The sequence below is a fragment of the Phaethon aethereus genome, assembly GCF_964289735.1.
Source record: "Phaethon aethereus genome assembly, chromosome: Z".
Classification (NCBI taxonomy): domain Eukaryota; kingdom Metazoa; phylum Chordata; class Aves; order Phaethontiformes; family Phaethontidae; genus Phaethon; species Phaethon aethereus.
The window spans coordinates 54,792,851-54,809,834 of record NC_138577.1 but is presented as its reverse complement, the minus strand read 5'-3'; the positions used below and the strand labels follow the sequence as shown (position 1 = coordinate 54,809,834).

Below are 16,984 nucleotides of genomic sequence, written 5' to 3'. Positions count from 1 at the left end.
TCATAAAACAGTGGGTATTCAACAATAAGGGTGTGCTTTGGCAAAAATTACATATTCTTATTAAATAAATCAGAGGTTGCATATATCCTTTTTTTTTTAATCCCCACCAACTGGAATCCATGCTCTGAAAAGTAGTTTCTCATCATGTGAGCTGTTCCAGATGTAAATTCTAAGAGCATCTTCCCAGCTAAGCCTCCTGTTTGCTAAAAGACAGAGCATTGTCCTTAAGAAGCAAAATTCCTTAGAAGCGGTGAGAGTTGCTGTACCCTGCTTTATGCTGTCTTTTACCGTCTTTTCATCCTTTCCCAATCTCATGCATTCCGAAAAGGCTGGATTGCACTGACCATATCTCCTACCAGTGAAAGCCTTAAAAGCGACTTTCAGTGCCAGTATAATTTAGATAATCTAATTATCATCATTTCTGATCCTTATTCAGTATCAGATTCTGGGAATCAGAACAACAGTATGCAGCATTGGGTTTTTTTCTGCTCATCCCCAGTCCTGGTCTAACCACAGTTTACACTCAGATCTGGTATTTTAGAAAAGGGTTTCAGTCATAATGGTCAATGTTCAACTTTAGACTTTCTTAGAGCATTTGTACTAGCACTTAGGACTTCTAAGAGATACTGGCTGTGGCTGACCCACTGCAGTAGATCTCGAGTAACAGGGAGAACCTAGAAGACTGGATGAATGCTGATACTATGTCTGTTTTCTAGAAGATCAAATGGTATTACTTGGGTAACACTAGGCTGGTGACCCAAGCATTAGTCTTGGTAAAAACAACAGAACAGCTGATGTGAGATCTAATAAATAAAGATGGGGTAGGAATAAAATTAATTGGTTTAGGTCTTCTCAAGTAACGTAATTTCATTCTTGGAAATTATGAATTTTGTTTACAGAGATATTGTATACATAAAATAATTTTAGGGTTTTTTAGGGCTTCTAGCATAGTACCACAGTACAATCTGATTAAAAAATTAGCACTCCATAACATCAATCAAAGCTATTTAAATGGATTAGTAACCAAGTAAGTTTCAGGTCTCTAAAGACATTTACTGAATGCTGATGTTTATATTGGAATTTATATTGAGAGAAATCTGTTACTGACAGGTAACTGCAAAGCTTTAGGCTTAGACACTAGGTGTTTAGGCATTCCTGCAGGTCAAGAGACTGGAACAGAGTGACCTTAGTCAACACGATGGGATTGATTAACTTTTGAAGCAAAATACCAAGAATTGGAGTGAACTTTGCATACCCTGAGATTTTCAGGTCAAGATGGGATGCATTTCTGGTAGATATGATTCATCCAGACAAAAAATATGCTTTAATGAAACAGCAGTTATTAGGCTCAGCTTATTCAAGAGTAACTGGGGGAAACGTAATGGCCTGTGACATATGTGAGGTCAAACCAGATAATTTAATGGTCCCTTATAACCATAACACCTTCCCTGTTCAAGAAGCTACTGTTTGCAAGTGCGCAAGCAAATAGTAACAATGCTTCTGTAACCATATACTGGGCAGTTTCACAGTGTTTATAAAAGAATTATTCTGCTAAGGTAGAAATTAGTCCCAAAGCAATTTTTAAAGCTTTAGAAGCTGTTATCTAGTCACTTTTCTTTGATTTTAAAACTACTCTGTTTTTTATATCATCTTTCTCAGGTGCTTTTGGACTTGATCGGGGGTATCTGGGAAAGTCCCTGAAAGGTAAGGTTATTTTCTGGTGCGTTTAGATGAAATGGCATAGACATTCAGTTTATTCTTCTAAATTATCTTTGGTTTCTGCATGAAGAGAATACAAAATACTTTTGGACTAAATTATTCCTTGACACTGAATCAATGCATGAAGTTTCTTTGCTTTTTTTTTTTTAAATAAAAAAAAAAAACAACAAACCAAGCTTTTCTAAGTCCCCTATATGTCACATGCATCAAATGTTTCTGTAATGCTTGAGTCATGAATGGCTCTATTCTAGCCAGCAGAAGGGATTTGCCCCATGAATTCAGCCTAGTGAGCCAGGTAAGGATGCATGCTGCCTCTGACGAAAGGAGAGCCAATTCCTCTTGTAACAGGCATGTCGATATAGGACTGCATGACTACAAGCCTGCAGTTCTTAACCACATTTACTGCAGGGCTTTGAAAAGGATATAAAAATATGAATATATGGAGAGGAATGAAAAGCTAGAAAAATCCAGGGTAGTGATGATATTTTGATCTTTTGAATTATCCAGTTTTCTCATAAGACTTCATAGTGGACCATACTGGTGTATGTCACTATTTTTGTTATATGACTAAGGCATGCGAAGGGTGACTAGAATGCCTGGATATCACAGAATCACAGAATCATTAAGGCTGGAAAAGATCTTCAAGATCATAAAGTCCAACCATTAACCCAACACCACTAAACCCAACACACTAAACCATGTCGTAAAGCACCATCCACACGTTTTTTGAACACTTCCAGTGATGGTGACTCCACCACCTCCTTGGGCAGCCTGTTCAATGTTTGACCACTCTCTCCATAAATAAATTTCTCCTAATATCTAATCTAAACCTCCCTGGGCGCACAACTTGAGGCCATTTCCTCTCGTCCTATCGCTAGTTACTTGGGAGAAGAGACTAACACCCACCTCACCACAACCCCCTTTCACATACTTGTAGAGAGCGATTAGGTCTCTCCTCAGCCTCCTCTTCTCCAGACTAAACAACCCCAGTTCCCTCAGCCACTCCTCAGAAGACTTGTTCTCCAGACCCCTCACCAGCTTCGTTGCCCTTCTTTGGACACGCTCCAGCACCTCAATGTCCTTCTGGTAGTGAGGGGCCCAAAACTGAACACAGGATTCGAGGTGCGGCCTCACCAGTGCTGAGTACAGGGGCACAATCACTTCCCTCCTCCTGCTGGTCACACTATTTCTGATACAGGCCAGGGCGCTGTTGGCCTTCTTGGCCACCTGGGCACACTGGCGGCTCATGTTCAGCCAGCTGTCAACCAGCACCCCCAGGTCCTTTTCTGCTGGGCAGCTCTCCAGCCACTCCTCCCCAAGCCTGTAGCGTTGCATGGGGTTGTTGGGACCGAAGTGCAGGACCCAGCACTTGGCCTTATTAAACCTCATACAGTTGATCTCGGCCCATCAATCCAGCCTGTCCCAGACCCCTCTGCAGAGCCCTCCTACCCTCCAGCAGATCAAGACTTCCACCCAACTTGGTGTCATCTGCAAACTTACTGAGGGAGCACTCGATCCCCTCATCCAGGTCTTCGATAAAGATATTGAACATGACCAGACCCAGAACCAAGCCCTGAGGAACACCGCTTGTGACCGGCCGCCAGCTGGATTTAACGCCATTCAAATCCAAACAATCAAAAAAGTGTAGCTAAGTCCATATCAATAACAAGTTAAACATGTAGACCAAAGCAGCTGGTTTGTCACCTTGCGTATAATACAGAAGAGTTAAGCTGAAGGAGTGATTTATTATACCTGACATTTCCTGGTTTGGGAGGATTAGGGGAAGCCCAATTTAAAATACCTTAAAGGAGTCACAAAGGTATGGCAGGTTCACCAAGGTCAGTCTCGTGCTGGATATTCAGAGTTGGGAACAAGCTGAGAAAGACTCAGCTCTAAAGCTTAAAACCACAATGTATCACAAAACAACACAGAGAACAAGTCACATGGACACCAGAAAATCTCTTCCCAGCATAAGAAAACATGTCTTTTCTTAAACTAGTTATCTGTGCTTCAGTTAAATTCTGAAATGACAAGCCACCTGATGGGTTCCTTTTCAGTTCTCCTATGTGCACCTTACAGAAACTTATAAGAAGTTATGCTTTATTGTGGCTGCATGCTCAAACTTTGCACCAAACAGGCCATCCCTAGAAGTCACCTTACCATCCGCTCAGAGACTGCTATCGGGAACAGTCTTAGATCACTTATTTTAATAGTACCCTAAGTTCAGCACTTGAAAAGACAAAAAGTATTCTGAAGTTCCCATTAAAAACTGGTTCTACATATTATCGTATTTAATGCTAGCTACTATTTTAATCAGAATTGAAGGTGCTCAGACTTTGCAACAAGAATTTGCTGATGGCAAGATCAAGCCCACGAAAGAGCATAGCAATAAAGGTCCTTTCATTAATTGCTGTATAACAGCTTTGAAGTGTTATGACTGGTTTCCATTTAAATATTCAGTTATGAGTGACTTTTTAGAACTCAAAATTAAAGAATACCCTCTTCAGTACCCATGTCCACAATATGTAGCATGCTTTAAAGAGTAATATGGGGTTTTTTTTGCAGATCTAGTGAAGAACTCAGAATACAACTTAAGTAATTGCTCATTAAGTAGTTCTGAGAATCCATATGCTACTATAAAAGACCCACCAGCTCTTGTACCAAAAAGTTCAGAATGCGGATACGTTGAAATGAAGTCACCAGCACGCAGGGACTCCCCATATGCTGAGATCGCTGGCTCTGCTTCAGCCAATAAGAACGTTTATGAAGTTGGTAAGTGCAAAATCTACTTCTAGATGTTGAAGGTTAAGAACAGAGAGCTCAGGACTTTTTTTTCTTTGAATGAATTTAATCAAAACACATGAAAAATCACTGAAAAAAAACTATTATGTGTTCTGATTCTATTTTCTGCTCAAAAGCTATAACAATCTCATTCTTTCGAGATAAGTAGTATAATTCACAAAAACAGAGTTTGAAATACCTTCAGCTCTGTTCTATAACCTAGAGGTACCTCTGAATTTCCCTAGTTTGAAAGTCTGTCCTTAAACAACAGCATAAAATAAGATTAGCAATTGATTCCAATGTAATTCAACTCTAGATTAGGCTGTTAAGTACTGAAGGCAGCCGGAGTAAGTGTACGGGAGGGATAGAAAAGATCTGTTTCCTCCTTTTGATCAGAAAAAAGGCACCTTCACTTACTGATGTAGTATTTCACTGATATGAGCCCTATCTAGTTCCTGTGGTTACAGAAAACCTTGGGGTCTTGTGGAATGGTAGTTTTCCTAACGGCCTCTAGACTGGAATAAAGTGTACGTCACATGTCATAGGATAACCATTTTCCTTTTCTGTCCCCAGTTAGAGTCTCTTCTGAAATCCATCAATATCCCCATTGTGTTTCTAAGGATTTTTATAAAATCTTGATTAAAAGCCACAGATTTGGGCTTTTTTTTTTAGTTTGTCCACACACAAAGATGCTGGTCCACTTGCTTCTGTCAGTTAATATACTCATGGCAGGGCCGTGCTGCAAGCCCACAGGTGTAACTCAGTGTAAGGCCAGAACACTTTAACATCAACCTTTGTTTCTACACCTGCATTTCAGGACTTAGCATGACAAGGAATCTTTATGTTGAAGCAGAAAGGAGATAATATTTTGTCATGCAAACTGAAATGAAATACAGTGTTTGCCTTCTGTTTGCTGCTTCTGGTGTTGAATGTATGTGCTCTCTTTTATCACAGAACCTACGGTGAGTGTTGTCCAGGGACCATTCAGCAGCAGTGGACGTTTCAGCCAGGATCCTTATGATCTTCCAAAAAACAGCCATATTCCATGTCATTACGACTTGCTACCAGTTCGAGATAGCCCCACATCCTCCACGAAGGAGGTCAGCAGTGAATGACCCCTAAAGCTGATGTGTAGCACGGTGGGACTCTCAAGGGGCAAAGTGGCATGGTTGTGCTCCTTCCTCTAGTTTACCATCATATTTGGCAGTAATCTGCCCAGCAGACAATTGCTGTACATTAAACAGAATCTCAACATGAGGTTTGTTTTGTGTATACAAGTGACAGATGGACAAATGCCACACTTATGGGGATCCTGATCATTCTTTTTTCATGGCAGTAAATTTTATAGAGACAGGTATGCAACACATTTATACTGTAATATACTGGCTTAAAAATATTAGTTTGCAGATCAGTTTTGGTAACATCCCATTTCAGCGACTTTAAATATAGACTTCATGTTTGTCATGTTTCAGAGTAGAAATACTCCCAGGACAGTGCAATTTACCAAATACCACTTTGTACAGGTGATCTGATTCACTAGTTATGTAGAAGAAAAACTGCCTTGCAAAATTTTACCTTCCATCCTGATCTTTAGTCAAGACATATTAAGAATCAAGATCTGATGGGGATAAGTAAGCACAATACTGCAGTTGTTTGGGAAATCCATCATCAGGCTTTTTTTGTCCATTACTGGTGGTGGACATACCTTGCTTGAATAGTTTTGGTGATAAAAGCATTGCATACATCAATATTATATGATGCCTCAAGATCTCTTGGTACTCCAGACCCAGCACCAGTCTTCAACAAATCTTTCACTACTGTTGAACTCTATATGTTGCAGTTCTGACCACTATTTCTGCCATACACAACTAACAATCCATAACATATCAGTAATTACTTCATAAAATATGTAAATTAAATCAGTTTATTTTTGTCACCATGGACTGATTATGTAAGGAGTGGACAAAGGTGATGACTGCTGTAAATCTTAACTGCAAGGAAAGGTTTACATTTTATAAACAGGTAGTAAAAATGACTGTAATATAGGATAAAAATAGTAAAGTGTTCTGATTTTTTTTTCTTAGAAATAACTAAGCAATCTCTGTGCATACTTGCTAAAAAGGCACCTTTTTTATAGTTGTTGTAGGGAAACACATGCTTAAGCTGGTCTTTTGCATTGCTAATAATGTGACACATGTATCCCCCATTCTTCATTAACTTGTCTCCATTTTTACGCTGTGTGTCTGTGTTTCTAGTGATTTAGCTTGTAATTGCAAAAATTTTCTACTGTGTGTCCTTTTCTTTTGCATTTTTGCCAACTGGCCTTTATTTTGTCAGGATAAAGGGACCTCTGGGCAGAGGGAGAGATTAAAGTAAGAATTCATGTCATACATAACCACTATCAGAGGTGGTTAGCTACTACATAATAGTTTAACTTAATGAATTAATTGGGGAAAAAAAATCAAGGTGTTGAGGATAATAACAAGAATGCAGAAGAGAAGTAAAAAACAGTCCCTCCTTAAAATTCAGCTTATTCTGTTGACCATATGGATGGCGACCATCTTTCCAAAAGGCTCCTTTCTCTCCCTCCAAAACAGTCTGTTATGAACTGCGTAATTCAGTGGAAATTAAATTTGCCAAGGTATCCATCCATTGAAGCAAAATTGTCCCCCAAACACGTCAGCCTAAAAATAAAATGCTTGATATAGACTGGACATTCTCTTTCAGTGGGAAGTTACCTTTAAGAAACCTAAAAATGACATGGCATTCCAGCTTCCAACTGCTGCCAATGTCAGTGATGCTACCTGCTAACCTGCTTGTAACAGAATCCCAGCACGCTTTTCCACCCTGCCCTGGCCGTAAGTCTGCAGCCACTTGTGAATAGCTTGTCCCGAGGGCTGGTATATCCCTGATTGACAGGGAAGGGTCACAGGCAGTTGCATCGTTACGGCGTATCATGGGAAGCACTAGTCGTCTCTTCTTTCTGTGTTGTGGTCACATTTTGGCACGAGACCTGTGATGCACTATAACGACGTGAAGGGCAGTCAGTAGGTCGTTTGGTGTATGTGCTCTCTGGCTTAGCAGAGGGAGTGCCGCGACCATTTTTATCTTTGCGTCTGGACTGCAATACAGTGTGAGACAAAGAATTATCACTATTGTGACAGCATTCCTAAGAAAATCACAGCCAGTTGCCTTTGGAATACTAAATGCAACAGAGGATCAACTGGAAGAAAAACTGAAAAAAACATTGAGTTTTTTTTAAAAGGAACCCTAGAGCTGAAATGAAAATACAGTTTGCTTTTTTGTGGTCATAAATGAGCAGTCTGCATCCAGAGACATCGTTGTGGATGTGCCCAAGCCTGAGAATGTATATGCCTGTATGATGTGCCCTGTAACATTCTTGGTTCTCGCTGGCCATGACCATCGGCTGTTTTGCAATTCCCTGCGCATTTCTTGTATATCCTTGGAATAAATAAATTGATTATTTTTGGATTTTGCAAGTACAGAAATTAACTACAAGATTTCAAAAGCCGGTTAACCATTTAATCCCTTCGTAAGACAAAGTATTGATTTCATTTGTGTGCATATAGATAACATGTAGAGCTACTGGTATATACATGTGTTTGTATGGTGTGAAAGAGACTTTAAAATAAAACCTTTCTTCTCTGAAGCCATTAACAGCAAATGCTGTGTTTAGCAATTATGAGCTCACAAAAATTTATTTTCTTACTCTATGTAAAATTTGGAGACCACTAGATAAATTAATCTTCATAATATAAACGGTTCTTTTTTTATATGGAAAAAGCGAAGAGCTGAATAAATTAGACTTGTTTGAAAATTTTCAGTATGTCACATATCCTCAAGTGATATATTCAGCCAAATATTAATGAGAACAGATGAGTTTCTGGTGATTTTGCCTATTGTGTATGTTCTAAATATACACATTACCAAAGTCTGCCTTTCTAATGTGGGTAAAACTCATGCTGTGTAGTCAGCATAAGCAATGTCTGCATATATCTGAGCTGGATTTGCAATACATATACATCAAGTAAATCACTTGTGAATTTACTTCAGTGAATGATAGTTGGTAGACACTCAGAAAACAAATTGCCTGCAGGGCTAATACATTCTTGTTAAATGATAGCTGTGTATCATTCCAGAGGAAAAAAAGCACACAGGACTTGCATTAGCAATCCTGCTGTCTCCTGTACAGCTGGGGAGGCTTGCTCTGGAGTACACTCTGCTGTCAATTTAAGAGACCACCAACTCAATCCTCATGACTGTCACATTAGCCCTTTTTGTAGATCTCAGTATGCTCCTTAGAGAACTTAAATTTTTCTGAACATGCATACCACACTGTAGTGGGAACTTAATGAGTAAGTTCATATAATAATTTTAGCAAGCACCACCTACTCAAAGAATTGGCTTCACCACAGACAGGAATGGAAGGAGATGCCTTGCCTCTCTATATATTCACATTACAGTAGTGAGAAACAGAACACTGAAAACGGAGACAGCTATCCCCGAGCAACTCGTTACCAGTTGAATAAAGTGCAAAATGCTGCACAAAGTTAATAGCTGATTTTAAAGTAAGTAGTGAGTATAAACTTTAGTTTTTTTAAATAATGTAGGCATATTAATTCTGGTCATTTAGAAGCATAATGAACCTCAAGGCTTTTTACTGTATCAAAGATTTTTAATCACAACACACTGTTACACATAAAATTTGCCCTTATCTTGATCTACCCAGAGAATTCCCATTAATTTTAATTGGAGATGCGCATGCAGATTACAGGGGAAAGAAGATTTCACTGTACTTATACTTTCTGCTGAGACAATCTGCAAAGTCAATTTAATATTGAAGTGAAGTTAGGATAAATTCAAAAGTGAGGAATGTGTTACTTAAAATATGTTGCATTTTCCAAGTACTGTGACTACAATTGAGTTCTTTTATTAGATATGTGTCCAAATAATCATCCTTATATTCAAGCCCTAAAGTCCAGACTGAAGAATACAGAGCTAATTTTGACAAAAATGCTTTAATATAAAAATTTTACATATAGTAGCTTAAATGAATGAAAACAAATGGGTGCATGTTTATTAATTACTGTACAGAAAATACTGTCATTTGGTACACTCACACTAGTGCTAGAGCACTGAACCTAACTCTTCATTTTTTTACCCCACAAGACTTCACTTTGATATGATTGAACTGTAATATATTTTTAAAGAAAACCTATCAAGTATGCTTGGCTTTTTTTCTTAGCTGTAACAAAAAAGTGTTTTGTTGTGAAAATATATCTATTTTCCAAAGATGACTGATGTTCACCACTCTGCCCTTCACTACCATTTATTTCACTTCACATACCTGTAGGTTAATGTAATAAAGTTTCTAATGAAAGATGGGAAATGCTTTGACATTTTTTTTGTTGTTTTTCATTTGGTTATGATGGATCTTGAAATAGCATGAGGAATGTAAAAATGTTATCCTTGCCCATGCTGGACCATTAAGTAATGTCTTTTATATTCCCTCCTGTAGAAAGTAAGTAGTTCATTAGGTGCTTTGTGGAAAATCAAGGCTGACATCCAGAAGCCTGACCCTTTGCTCAGGTGTGACTGTTAAGACAGCGCGCAAATATGGCGGGGTGGGCGGGTAGCGAACCCGCGCACCACCCCAACGGCCTTGCCCGGCGCCGGGCAGAGTCCGTTTAGGCCGCCCTACCCTCGTCCCTGCCGCGCACCACGGCCCCTCCCCCCCGCCGCCTGCGAACGTGGCAGAAAAGTCGTCCTGCTTCCCCTGCCGCCATTTTGGATCCAGGGAACGAGCCACCCGTGGGGCACGCCGGGCGACGAGCGGCACCCTCGCCCGGGGCCGAAGAACGCGCCTCTCGGGAACCGGCGTCGCCCCTATGCGCACCGGCAGCGCGGCGGAAGGAGTAGGCGGGCACGCGCCGTCGCTCGGCCGCGCCGTGGAAGACGTGGCAGGGCGGGGAGCGACCCGCGGGGCGGGGCTGGGGCATTTAGGGCGCGGGCACGTCGCCGCTATGGCTGCTGGGAGCTGTAGTCCGTGGCGGAGCTGGTCGGCGCCTCCATTCATCGCCGGTGGGGTCCGGGGCGCGATTTCCCCGCGAGGCGAGCGAGGCCGGCCGGGTTGCGGCGGAGGAAGGTGGCCGCCTCTAACGCTTGCGCTGGGTGAGGCCAGGTGTCGCGGCGGGCAGAGGGCACGCGTTGGCACCCGTCGTCCCCGGCGGCGGGAAGGGAGTGGCTGGAGGGCTGGGCTAGGCCCGGCGGCGGCGTCCCGCAGCGGTGGCATCCCCGCGCTCCCGGGTGCCGGCTGCGGTCGTTGGGCGCTGTTGGAGCCTGAAGCGACTGGGGCAGGTCCGGAGGTTAAGGCTGCGGGCAGCGTGGGAGGCTGTGGCCTGTGGGGCGGGGGGGGGGGGGGGATGTCTGCTGAGGTATTTCCCGGCGCGGGATGCCGGCGGGGGACGCGCCGCCCTGCCTGGCCAGCCGGCCTAGGCCGCGCCGCTCTGACAGCCCGTCAGAACCGGGGCTCTGCGGAGCGGCTGCCGGCCCGACCGCGTGTGTGCTTGTAGAGACCCTGGGCCGATCCCCGGGAGTCGTCGTGAGACCTCCTGCCTGGGCGCCTTTCTCCCTTGGGCGGCATCGTAGGGGCTGCACGGCGTCACTCCCTCACCGGGCTCAGCCCTGGGGAGCAGCCAGGGGCCTGACCCTGCTGTGGGCACTTATTTATTCCTCTTGTTCTGAACTGCCTTGGCCTTCTAAAGGGCAGCAGCGACTCCTGTCCTCCCTGCCGACGGGAACACGCTTTGAGGCTTCTTGTAGGGTGAGGGTCGAGGGCTATGAATGTGGATCAGGGTCCTTACAGCAGGACTTCTTGCTGCCTCGGTTACCATTGCCAACGCACGCATGGACCAGCACTTTTCCAGTTGGCTGGTCCTGGTACATTGCTAGGTCACATATATTGTTTTGCTCTTGTGAGTCACCTTCCAAGTGACCAAGCTTCTAGGCACTGTGCAGGGAGTTTGGATGCCTGGCCTCAGGGTTGTGTGTTCCAGCTTTGCAGCTAGGGATGGTAATGCTCGTCCTGGTAAACCCGTGTGGTTTCATCTTGAATCCGTGTGACTGACAGTGGAAATCACCACCCTTGAAGATCTGTTAGTATCTGACAGAAGTGATGCTTCAGGAGGTTTACTAATTATTATGTCTCTGCAGGCATTGTTGAAGTGATCTGCCCTTTATTTTTATTGTTGCATGAGAAAAGCATTATTTCTTTTGTGGAGAAACCTCTAGAAGTGCTGGAGCTGTTGCATCACATCATATGATATAGCTATTAGTGCAAATTGGTAGGATGTACGTGGTTTTGTATAGCTGTTTCTTTGATGGTTTTATGTGGCCTTATGTAACATTGTATACTAGATCTGTAGTTCTTCAACCCTGATTGTGAGTGATCTGGAACTAAGTGGTCCATGGAGCTACATAAGCTTTGTGATATTTAAAAAGAAAAATTTGATAGTAAGGATGCATGTGGTCTGGAACAAATCCCAAGGGTTGGCAATGGCACTAAGAATGTGGGAAACAAAATAATTCTCAGATATTAGGAAGCTTTTAGAAAAGTGGAACGTCCTATTTTTTTATGGTATCTATGGACTACAATAACTTTAGCTGCAGTAGTCTCAAGACAAGGGCAACCCCTTTTGGCATGCTTGGTGTTTTGAGTGATCTTGATACTGAGTTAGGTCTGAAGCATACTGGGTTCTGCTTGGTAAACAGAATTTTTTTTTTAAAGGTGAAAATGTGACGAGGGTGTTGAAATTAATATTATGCTATGAATATAAAAGAGGTCTAGGATAGTTCTGTTGTCTTTTTTTTCTTTCCTGTTTACCTCTTTTTAAGGCTTTGGACTTCAGAACAAGTCATTTAACACCAGGTGATTAAACTGGTGATCCCTCTGTGCCCTTCTTTTCGCTTTAGTGAGGCTTTGTGTGTCCTCTGGGACCTGCCTACGTTTAACAGAAAAGAGTCAGAAGGAAGTTTTATCCCTGACTTTGTGCTCTCCCTTTCTAAAACGGAATAAAGCAACATGACGGATTTTTCAGATGAAACTTTAGTGGAGTAACAGTTCAACTCTTGTTTTGGGGTGAGTTTTTTTTTTTAAAGTGTTGTTTTTGTGATTGACATCAGCTTCACTCTATCTTTATACTGAAGGTTTTTCTTTTGTCTTTTTTTTTTTCTTGCCACCTTGTTGGTCATTTTGTTTTTTATCTCTCTTGTTTGCATGTTTATGAGTTCTTGGGCTTTTTTTCCCTTTGACTTCTCTCCTCTTGAACAGAAGTATATGCCTGTGCATCTGTCTATCAGTTAATGCAACCTAGGATGTAACAGTTTATTTGAAGAGGTGGTTGCAGTGGGAATAGCTCTCAACAATTGATTTGTTCAAATAAATAAATAAATGACTGCTCCTTATTCTGGACAGTTGTCAACTTGTGCTTAGCCATTAACAATGTGTGTAACCAGCACTGTTCCACACAATTAAAATAGTTATGCCTATTATGATTAAAGATGAGAAGTCTAATAGCATTTGAATTTAGTATTCTAGCTGTGGGTTTTTTTCATTTTAGACTCTGTTTAGAGAATAGTTTTTGAATAAGAACTGCCTTACTTAGTTCTTAATTATATTATGGGGGTTTTTTATTAGCAGAAGTATCTACTGAAATACAAGAAGGGGTTAATTACAGATGACTGAAAATATGGCCTCATTACAAACTCTGAAGTATGACTGACTTCTCAATAATGTGTTTTTATCCATGTGAAGTTTGCTAATCTCCATTTGTAGGTAATCTTACTGTTAACTGTGAATTTCTGTCTTTTAGAGTAGTATGGCTATGTATTTAAGATTATTGTAAAATATTAGTGCAAATGTAATTACTTCCTATTAAACTTAAGTCAAAAGATAAATAATTTGCCAGTTCAGTCTTTTAGTCTCTACATCAAATTATTTCATTCCTGCTTTTAACATGAGTCCTGTCAAAATTTTCAGTCACAATTTTCCCTTCAATATACACAGTCCTTGCATTTGGGAATTAGGTTAATGGCTGACATTTGGCTTCAGGTTAATGGATGAGATTCAGCTGGTGAGAATCGACTGAATACAGTTATCAGTCAACTAGGGATAGACCTTGTGGGTATACTATATTTTCTTTGTGTAATATGGGGGTTTAACATCATCTCTATAGCTTCTTCATTAGTACTGACAAGGGTTGCTATTTTAACCAAATAATTCATGGAAGCCTAACAAAATTCATGCTTCTTAAAGGTTTTTTTTAAGGATGATGAATCATTGGGACTGTGATTTTCCTGTATTTTTCTTTATTTCTCTTTTCCATATCCCTTCTTTTTTACTTTCTTACAAGCATAAGACAAGATTTTTTCCTAGCTAAATGTGGTGAGATTATAGAATTTGTTAAATCCGTTTATGATCACAAATCACTAGATGGCAGTACTGCTGTTATTTTCACCTAATTGCACATGCTTCAATTTGCCTGTCTTAGAGTTTCTCCTTTGTCTCTTCAATTTATCAATACAAAATGTTCTAGTTTGCAAGAAGGCACAAAAGTCACTTCTGTAAGAAGTTAGGCTGAATTTTCAGGGACTACTTGCTGCAGACTATGTATTTGCAGCTTGAACTATGAAGAATTATTACTATCTATTTTTTTAAATCTCTGAAAAGACAGTCCAGTTCCACAGTCCAGTTCCACATCCAGCAGTCATTAAGGATTTGTAGGCTAAGCTTACTGGGGAACTTTTTCCCTGCAACTCCTCTAAGGAAGCTGGAAACCCTTATTGGAAACTTTGTTGAGGACTGAACACTGTTGGAAGTCTGTGGATTGCTTGGTTTTTTTCCCCCATGTTCTTTTTCCACCCCAGTGCTTCCAAATTTCTCACATATAACTAGTTTCAGGTAGGCCATTTTGGTTCAAGTGTTAAACCATATAACCTGTAGGATCAGTTTTAATTATAGGTAGTGCTGGATTCTTCCAAAACAATGAGTTATTAGCTTCCAGTTACACCTATTGTATTTTTTGCTTTCCTTTCCTTTTGTGCATTCTTTCCTCCCATGTCTTATCTTTCTCTTTAACCTTATTTCTTTAAATTATTTCTGGTTTTGCATGCAGCAGATGCAAACTACAACTGGCTTATGTTGGGTCTTCAGTGTACAGAAGGCTGTTACTTGTGCAGACTTCATGTTAGTCCTGGCTACGTCAGGACTTCATAGTCAGATTGATGGTTGTGTGAGGGGATGGGTAAACTAAACAGAAAAAAAATGTAAGAGCATTTAGGCTTCAGGGTTCTCTAATTGGCATGGGGGTGGAAAGGGAAAAAACAGAAGGAAAAAGTTGAGAGTGGGAGGAAAATACTATTGTATTGTATATTGTACAGCCTATTGTGGTTGTGTGTTATGTGAGAGAATAAAGGAATTTGTCTGCTCTTCCACCAAAGGTAGGGATAGGTTTTCTTTTCCCCAGGTAGTGGTGCAACCCTCTTTGATTATAGCAGACAAGGTATGACAGAATATGGGATGTATTAGGGACAGAGGATAGCTTGCTGGGACACATTGCCTGCGGGTGCATACCTGGACCTGTAAAGTCCAAGGGAATGGAAATAGGCCCTAGAACTGGCAGGATTCCTCTCTCAAGCTTCCATCTCCTGGCCAGGTTGTATTTGCAGATAGTTGGCTTTCCCAGAGAGGCTTACAAGTGAGAGGAGAAGATGTGAAACTACCGATTTTTGCTTTCTTTAAATTCAAATTTTAAGTCAGTTCCATGAGGGGTTTTTATAATTGTATTTCGGCAACTGACTCATTTTTGCAAATTTGGGATTGCTGTTTCTGTTTAATGCTTTCTTCACTTTTCTCATTGTAAAGTTAATAGAGAAAGGCAACTAAAGAGTTATTTACATTTCTACTAATTCCTAACTTTCTAGATGTCAGTTAGGTTACTTTTTGGGAGGTTGTGTCATTCCCACTCCCCCTTTAATAGCTCTGTGAAGCTTTGAAACAACTTTGTACAGAGTGTTTGAAAAGCCACTCAGTGGAACTTCTTCGGTCATTCTACATGGCTGCAGTATTTATTTTAAATAATAAGCACCTCTCAGCAGTTTTTAATCATGGCATTAGGTGAAATCAGGCAGCAGATTAAAAGAGCCTTGTTGAAATAAAACTTTTGCAGGAGGTTTTGGTCAGTCATTACTTCAGTTGCACAATGGAAAATTCTTTCTTTCTTTACAGTGTGTAATTGGAAGAAGAATGACTTTAGAAATACTTCTATGAGGGGAATGTAAACTCCTGTAGCTTGATTAAAGAACAAAATCTTGCTATTGCAAATTTTTTCGCTTAGTGAAGTTTAACGGAAGACTGTACAGTTCCTTTCTAAGGGGTGAAGAGATGTACTTCTTCTGCAAGGACAGTCTGTTCCCCACCAGGCGAATACTGACCCTTTCATCCCATCTGAAGAGAAGCTTTTAAATGAATTGAAGAAGTACTCAGAATCCCTCTGTCATAAGAGTTTTTATGAAAAGTGCTGCACATAAGCCACATTTACTTTCTTTCTGAGTCTGGGCTCAAATGTTTAATCTTTAATCACTTATGCAAAGCATTCTGGTTTGTCAGAGGGACTGTAATTTCTCCTGAGTGATTCTGATGGTTTTGAGACTCTTTGTAAGCCTGTCAAGACTAACATCCTACTTCTTGGATTTTTCAATTTGGTTCTAACAGTAATTTTTCCACCATATTAAATTTAAAAGTTGTATATGTACTTAAAGCAACAATGAGGAAATGGTGTGGGTTTGAAAGAGAGGAAAATAGCTGGGTTTTTATAAGTGGAGTTCTATTTATATACAAATGGGTATTTTTACTCAACACATTATGTAAGCCTTTTCCTCTGTAAATTGTTAAAAGGAGTAAGCTCGCAGTTCTTGGTAGCTGTTGATGTAATGGGTATGGCGGAAACTGTTTACATCTGTCTATTTTTCATACATATAATTACTTTATATAGGATTTTTATTTCATTAAAATTTCTGTAGGAATTGTTATCTTAGGGAGTGGTACAAATCGTTGCTGTCTAGTTTACCAGACTTGGGAGGAAGCAGGGTTTGTTAGCTGCCTCTGTACAGACAAACAAAAATCTACAGGTACTTCGCTTTTCTTCTCCTAAGCCCTTTTATATTAATTGAAGATTTTTAAATAAGTATATAGCTTTACTTTTCCAGAATTAGTATATTTTAACTATTTACTCAAAGATGTTTAAAAAGGTACTTCCAACATAATCTAGCCTTCAAAATAAAAGCCAAATTTTTCAATTACTTTCAATTCTGATTCTGTCACCAGAGCAGTATGGTATTTGGATTTTACTGTACTCTTTGCTGGAAAACTTGTTCAGTGTAAATTAATTTCAGTGTAATTTTATTA

General features: G+C 40.5%; 1 protein-coding gene across 1 annotated transcript in view; it reads left to right on the top strand.

The window, feature by feature from the left end:
• MEGF10 (multiple EGF like domains 10) overlaps positions 1 to 5,615 on the top strand; it is a gene marked incomplete at its 3' end in the record, with an annotated part of 76,798 nt that extends 71,183 nt beyond the window's left edge. Inside the window, exons 22-24 of the mRNA XM_082013096.1 lie at positions 1,660 to 1,704; positions 4,285 to 4,491; positions 5,455 to 5,615. Of these exons, the coding sequence (XP_081869222.1) occupies positions 1,660 to 1,704; positions 4,285 to 4,491; positions 5,455 to 5,615 (413 nt within the window). The remainder of the gene's footprint in view (positions 1 to 1,659; positions 1,705 to 4,284; positions 4,492 to 5,454) is intronic.
• Positions 5,616 to 16,984: the final 11,369 nt, after the last annotated feature.